This window comes from Chamaea fasciata, unplaced genomic scaffold, assembly GCF_029207755.1.
Source record: "Chamaea fasciata isolate MVZ Bird 193981 ecotype frontalis unplaced genomic scaffold, bChaFas1.0.hap1 SCAF_28, whole genome shotgun sequence".
In the NCBI taxonomy this organism is placed as follows: Eukaryota; Metazoa; Chordata; class Aves; order Passeriformes; family Sylviidae; genus Chamaea; species Chamaea fasciata.
The window spans coordinates 3,772,788-3,780,085 of NW_027094113.1; the positions used below are offsets into that span (position 1 = coordinate 3,772,788).

The following is a 7,298-nucleotide window of genomic DNA, read 5'->3' on the forward strand; positions in this document are numbered from 1 at the left end:
CATGGCTGGAATGGGCGGGTCATGGAGAGGTGTGGGGGGAATTTGGGAATCGAGACCTGCCCTGCTGAGCCACGCCCACCAATGCCCACGCCCTGTTAATCCCCGCCCACTCAGGTGACAATGCAGACGCCTTCAGGTGACAAAAGGCCCCGCCCCTTTAAGCTCCGCCCACCCAGGTGACAATACGGACCCCTACAGGTGACAAAGGGCCCCGCCCCATTAAGCCCCGCCCACTCTCCCCTGACAGCAACCCCGCCCATTTAAGCCCGCCCACAGCGCGCCTTGACCCCGCCCACCCCTCAGGGGCCGCTGAGGGCGCGGCCATCTTTGAAGCGGGCAGAGCCGCCGGCCGCCGCGGGCGTTGCGCGTGTTCCTCGCGGATTTTTTTAAACCGCGCCGCCATCGCCGCCCCGAGCGGGGCTCTCCGCTCTTCCCGCCTCTCCTTCCGCTCCTCCGCTGCCTCTCCCGCAAAGAACGAGCCGAGCCGCACCGGGCCGCGCCCTCAACAAACATGGCGGCGGCGCGCCCTGCCCTCTCCCGGCATCGGCGCCGGCGCGCGGCGATGACGCACAAGGCGCGCGACGGGCGGGGCGGCGGGGCCCGGTAGGAGCGGGGCCGGGTCGCGGCCGCGGCGGGCCCGGGCCGGGAGTGAGGGGCGAGGACGGCACCGGAGGGAGCGGGGACACCGGGGAAAGGCGGCGGGTGGCGGCGCGGGGAGGCCTGGGGCGGGCGGGCCAGGCCGGGGGGTCCCTTCTTGCCCCCCCTCAGGTGAGGCCCTGCCCGGATCCCGCTCCCTGGGGAGGCTCCGACCCAAAAAAGGCATTTTAGGAAGGGTCGAAGTGCGGGGGAATGGGATTTTAGGAAGGGTCCTTGTCACCCCCCCTGTCACTCCTGTCACAGTGAGGGGAAAGGGATTTTAGGAAGGGTCAAAAGTGCGGCAAAGGGATTTTCGGGAGGGTCTAAGTGAAGGAAAAGGGGTTTTAGGACGGCTCCGAGGATGTTCCAGGCAGGAGAAAGGATTGACTCCATCCCAGGCTGGGGAGAGCACGGGGATGGAGCAGCCCTGCCCTGCTGGTTTGAATTCCATTAAGGATTTAATTAAAATTCCATTAAAAGCAAAGGTTCAACCCCAGAGCTCCCAAAGCTGCGGTTTTTATTTCCCTCTGTTTGATTGGAAAGCTCCCGTTTCCCTTGGATTGGACTTTTCCCACCCTGGAGAACAATCCCAGCCCGTTTTGGGGGGCTGTTTATCCAAAATTAAAGGCGTTTCTCTCCTCCCTGTGGATCCCCCTCCCTCAATCCCGGTTTTTCCTGGCTCAGGGGATTTTTTTTTTTTTGACTTTTCCATGGGGTGGGAGGCTGGAATTTGGCCTGGAGGGAGCAGATTCCTTTGGGATCAGCCAGGATCTGGCAGCCGAGGAAATCTGGGAGATTTATCCCAGGTTTATCTGAGGTCAGGATAAATCCTTGGGCATGATCCCAGGTTTTTTTCCTCCCCTTGCAGTGCTGGGTTTTGGGGTTTTTCCCTTTCCCAAATCCCCAAAATCTGGGAAAAGGGGCTGGAGAATTCCTGGGGGAAATTGGGAAAGGCCTGGGGAATTCCCAAGGGATCTGAGAAGAGGCTGGGGTATTCCTGGGGGAAACTGGGAAGGGGCTGGAGAGTTTTTGGGAAGGGGCTGGAGAATTCCTGAGGGAGCTGGGACAGGAAACACTGGGAAAGTTTGGGAAATCCCCATCCCTGTCCATTCCCAAGGATGCAAAAACTCCAAACTCCAGGGGAAGGGGCTGGAGAATTCCTGAGGGAAAACTGGGAAGGGGCTGGAGAACTCTTGAAGGGAGCTGGGAAAGGGGCTGGAAAATTCCTGGGAAGAGGCTGGAGAGTTCCTGAGGGAGCTGGGAAAGGAAAGTTCGGGAAATCCCCATCCCTGCCCGTTCCCAAGGATGCAAACTCCAACCCCTGACCTCAAACCCCCGTTCCAACTGATCCCATAAAACAAACAAACGAAACCTCTCCGGCTCCGTAAAAATCACCGAGGTGGGTTTTCCTTGTTTTCAGAGGGTTTGAGGGATGCCCAAGAAATTCCAGGGGGAGAACAGCAAGTCGGCGGCGGCGCGCGCCCGCAGGGCCGAGGCCAAGGCGGCGGCCGAGGCGCGGCGGCAGCAGGAGCTGGAGGATGAGCTCTGGAAGGACGAGGACAAACACGTCCTGAGGAAGGAGCAGAGGAAGGTGGGAGTGTCCCCCAAAATCCCGGGAATGAGGAGGAAAAGGTTTGGGAAGGGGAGGAGAAAGTCTGGGAACGAGAGGAAGAAAAAAACCCTGGGAGTGAGGGAGGAGGGGAATAACCCTGGGGATGGGAGGAGGAAAAGCTCTGGAAAGAAAGGGGAAAGAACCTGGGGATGAGGGAGAGGAGGAAAAATTGGGAATGACAAGAGGAAGAACCCTGGGAATGAGGGAAGAGGACGGAGAGCTCCGGGGATGAGAGGAGGGAAAAACTCTGGGAGATGGAAGAGAGGAGAGAGAACTCTGGGAATGAGGAAGAGGAGGGAGAACTCTGGGAGTGAGGAGAGGAACAACCTTGGGATGAGGGGAGGAAGAGCCCTGGGAATGAGAGGAAAAACAACCCTGGGAATAAGGCAGAGGAGGAAAAAGCCTGGGAATGAGAGGAAGGACATCCATCCATCCATGGATCTATCCATGAATCCCAACCCTTTGGGAATGGCAGATCTCTCCTCCCAGTCTCCCTCCATTAAAGTGGGAAAAACTTCTGGGATTCTCCTGGGCACTCCAGAGAGGAATTCCAGGGAATTTGACCCTTCTGGAATTCTGGGAATCCATGGGATCCGTGTGCCGTTCCCAGGAGGAGCGGGAGAAGCGGCGCCTGGAGCAGCTGGAGCGCCGCAAGGAGCTGCAGCGGCTGCTGGAGGAGGAGGATTCCAAGCTCAAGGGGAAAACTCCCAAGCAGGGAAATCCCGGAAAATCACCCGCGCCCAGATCGAGGAGAACGTCCGCAAGGAGCAGCAGCAGAAGGAGAACACGGATGCAGGTTTGGGAATTCCCTGTTTGGAAATTCTCAGGGCTCGGGGAAACCTTGGGAATGGCTGAGGGTGGCTTGGAATTCCCAAAAAAAAAAAATCCCTGGAATCGTTCCCCCCCCCCCCCCCCCAAAAAAAAATCCCGGATGTGGCGCTCTGGGGATGGGGGTTTGATCCCAAAGCTCTTCTCCAACAGTGGGATTCCAGAGAATTCCAGGATTTTTATTCCTCTGCTTCTGGTTTTTCGGAGCCATGTCTTTCCCAGTCCCACATTTCCCTTTCCAGAGGAAAAACTATTTTTTTAAAGGAAGAATTGAGTTTTCCAGAGGGAAAATTGAGGATTTTAGAGGGAAAAGGGACTTTTCCAGAGGAGAAGCACGGGATTTTTAAAGGAAAATCAGTTTTCCAGAGGAAAAACAGAGTTTTTTAGGGGAAAAAAAAAGAAGATTTTTGGAGAAAAAAATCGAGGTTTTTAGAGGAAAATTTGATTTTTCTGGAGGGAAAATTGAGATCTTTTGATGAAAAAATTGAGGTTTATTTGGGGAAAACAGATGTTTCGATTGGGGAAATCAGTTTCCCGGAGGATAACCGAGTTCTCCCAAAGGAGGATGCTCTGACAGCATTCCCGCTTTTTCCCGGCAGCCGAGAAGGAGAAATCCCACCTGGAGTTGCCCCTGGAGGAGAACCTGAACCGGCGCGTGGCCGAGGAGGGCGCGGTGGAGGCGCGCAGCATCGAGGACGCCATCGCCGCCCTCAGGTGTGGCCCCAAACCTCCCCTCCCTTCCCTTCATCCCCAGGGATGATCCCAAAAAACCTGCGGGAGGCTGGGATCCCACCAGGAAATCCCTGGGTTTGGGGAGGGAGGGGATTGGGATGGGATTGCCGGGGGGGTGGGGTGTCTGTCCCTGTCCCCATCCCTGTCCCCATCCCTCCATCCGTGTCCCCATCCCTGTCCCCATCCCTGTCCTCATCCCTGTCCCCACACCCTCAGGACCCTGTCCCCATCCCTGTCCCCATCCCTGTCCCCATCCCTCCATCCCTGTCCCCACACCCTCCGGACCCTGTCCATCCCTGTCCCCATCCCTCCATGCCCTTGGCCCCGTGTCCATCCCTCGGGACCGTGTCCATCTGTGTCCCCAGCTGTGTCCCCATGCCCTGGGACCGTATCCATCCCTGTCCCTGTCCCCAGTGTGTCCCCAAGCCCTCGAGGCCTTGTCCATCCCTGTGCCCTGGGGACTGTCCCTGTCCCCATGCCCACCCTGTCCCTGTCCCCAGCGTGTCACGGCCCCCGGAGTGTCACCGTGAGCGCCGTCTCCGTGCCCTGTCCCTGTGCCCGTCCCTGTCCCTGTCCCCATGCCCACCCTGTCCCTGTGCCCATCCCTGTCGCTGTCCCCATGCCCACCCTGTCCCTGTCCCTGTCCCCATGCCCACCCTGTCCCCATGCCCACCCTGTCCCTGTCCCCAGCGTGTCACAGCCTCCGGAGTGTCACCGTGAGCGCCGTCTCCGTGCCCTGTCCCTGTGCCCATCCCTGTCCCTGTCCCCATGCCCACCGTGTCCCTGTCCCCATGCCCACCGTGTCCCTGTCCCCATGCCCACCCTGTCGCTGTCCCCGTCCCCATGCCCACCGTGTCCCTGTCCCCCATGCCCACCCTGTCCCTGTGCCCATCCCTGTCGCTGTCCCCATGCCCACCCTGTCGCTGTCCCCGTCCCCATGCCCACCGTGTCCCTGTCCCTATGCCCACCTGTTCCTGTCCCCATGCCCACCCTGTTCCTGTCCCCATCCCCATGCCCACCCTGTCCCCGTCCCCATGCCCACCGTGTCCCTGTCCCCATGCCCACCCTGTCCCTGTCCCCATGCCCACCCTGTCGCTGTCCCTGTCCCCGTCCCCATGCCCACCGTGTCCCTGTCCCCATGCCCACCGTGTCCCTGTCCCCATGCCCACCGTGTCCCTGTCCCCATGCCCCATGCCCACCCTGTCACTGTCCCCGTCCCCAGCGTGTCGCAGCCCCCGGAGCGTCACCCCGAGCGCCGTCTCCGCGCCGCCTTCGCCGCCTTCGAGGAGCTGCAGCTGCCGCGGCTCAAGCGGGACAATCCCAACATGCGGCTGAGCCAGCTGCGCCAGCTGCTCAAGAAGGAGTGGATGAAATCCCCGAGAACCCCATGAACCAGCGGCACAAGGCCTACAACAGCCACAAATAGGACTGGCGGCCCCCGGATTTGGGATCCTCCCGGATTTGGGATCCTCCTGGATTTGGGATTCTCCTCCGTTGGGATTCTCCTGGACTGGGATCCTCCCAGATTTGGGATTCTCCTGTGTTGGGATCCTCCTGGATTGGGACCCTCCCAAATTTGGGATTCTCCCGGGCTGGGATTCTTCTAAATTTGGGTTCTCCCAGGTTGGGATTCTCCCAGATTTGGGATCCCCCCAGACTGGGATCCTCCCCAGATTTGGGATTCTCCCAGCAAAAATCCTTCCCGAGCGGGTTTTGTGCGTTTTTTTTTCTCCCTCTGTGTCTCCGTGGATTTGGGGCGAGCTCAGGGTCGGACTGATGGCACCTTCTCCTTCCCCAAATCCCCGGGAAAAGCAGCTCCCAGCGGCTCCCGGGCTGCCCTTGGCCTCCCCTCCTCGGGATCCTGGAGCTGCCACAGGGAAAACGCTCCTGGATGGGACCCCAAAGAGGTCCCAGAGCCTGGGTGTCCCTTGGGTCCCGTTTCCTTGGGGATTGGGATTTCCCTGGTCCAATTCCCTTTGGGATCAGGATATCCCTGAAATCCCTGCTCCCATTTCCTTTGGGATCGGGATATCCCTGAAATCTCCGGTGCCATTCCCTTTGGGACTGGGATTTCCCTGGTCCAATTCCCTTTGGATTGGGCTGTCCCTGAAATCCCTGTTCCCATTTCCTTTGGGATTGGGATATCCCTGAAATCCCCAGTGCCATTCCCTTTGGGATTGGGGCTATCCCTGCTCCCATTTCCTTTGGGATCGGGATATCCCTGAAATCTCCGGTGCCATTCCCTTTGGGATTGGATTTCCCTGGTCCAATTCCCTTTGGGATTGGGCTGTCCCTGAAATCCCTGTTCCCATTTCCTTTGGGATTGGGATTGGGATATCCCTGAAATCCCCAGTGCCATTCCCTTTGGGATTGGGGCAGAAGCATCAGGAAGAGGGAAAATCCCTCAGGGAGGAGAGGAGGAAAAACCCTTTCCTGAGGGGGGCAGCTCTAGGGTGACATTCCCTGGAAAAAGCAGCTCCCGGGCTGTCCCTGTCATTCCCTCCTCGGAATTCCAGAGCCACCACATGGAAAACACTCCCAGAGCGTCCCCGAAGATTCCAGCCTCCGGATTTTGGGAGCAGGAGGGTTGGGAAGAGGGGGAATCCCTCAGGAAGGAATGGGAGAAGCCACCCCCCAGCCCGATTCCCGCTTTTCCCGAGGGGAAGCGGCTCCAGACGACATTCCCGCTGTCCCCTGGAATGCTGGAGCTCCAAATCCGCCCGGAGAAGGGAAATTCCTGCTTTTCCCATCCCTTGTCCCCCTTTTCCAGATCCCGGGCTCAGGAGCCTTGGGAAGGGGAGGAAACGTTCCCTGTCCAGGAATGCTGAGCTCCCTGCGGAATGCCGGGAATCCTCGGGAATTTCGGGAATCCTCGGGAATTCCAATCCTGGGTTCCCCCCCCCCCCCCTCTTTTCCCCATCCTTTGGGAATGAAATTCCTTCCCAGCAATCGGCCTGGAGGTGCCACCGGGGCTTCCCAAAATCCCATGGGATTCACCCAGGCTCATCCTTTTCCCTCTTTTTTGGGGGGCCCCCCTTCCCTGGGCTGGGCCCTGTTCCCTCATCCCGGAATTCCCAAATCCAGCCAGGGAGGAATGACCCGCCCCACTCCACCCCTTTCTGTGAGTTTGGTGTGTTTGAATCCAATTAAAAATTAAAAAAAAACCAAAAAAAAAGCCCACAACCAAAATCTGATGAAATCAGAGAAGGAATAATTTGGGAAGGGCTTGGGGGGATTCCTTCCCTGCCTTGCTCAGTTTTATCCCTGAAAATGTGGAAGATCCCGCTGGAGTTGGGGATGGGATTCCTGCTTGGATTGGGGTGGGGGGGTTCCCTCCCTTTGGGGACCCCCCCGGGTTGTTCCTGAGGGGGGAATCCCCCGCTCCCGCTGCTCCTGGAATGAGGAACCCACGGGAGTGTTCCTCCATCCCGGGGATTTCCCTTCCCGAGTTCCTGGGGTGTCCCCTCGCTGTCCCATTCCCTTCCCATTC

General features: G+C 58.9%; 1 protein-coding gene across 1 annotated transcript; it reads left to right on the forward strand.

Moving 5' to 3' along the window:
- The first annotated feature begins 617 nt into the window (after positions 1–617).
- On the forward strand, positions 618–6,997 carry CCDC124 (coiled-coil domain containing 124). Its single transcript, XM_066205461.1, is given in 7 exon segments — positions 618–768; positions 2,057–2,227; positions 2,859–2,958; positions 2,961–3,044; positions 3,676–3,790; positions 5,031–5,185; positions 5,188–6,997. Coding segments are annotated over 6 exon segments (660 nt in total). The 5' UTR covers positions 618–768; positions 2,057–2,068; the 3' UTR covers positions 5,235–6,997.
- The last annotated feature ends 301 nt before the right edge of the window (positions 6,998–7,298 follow it).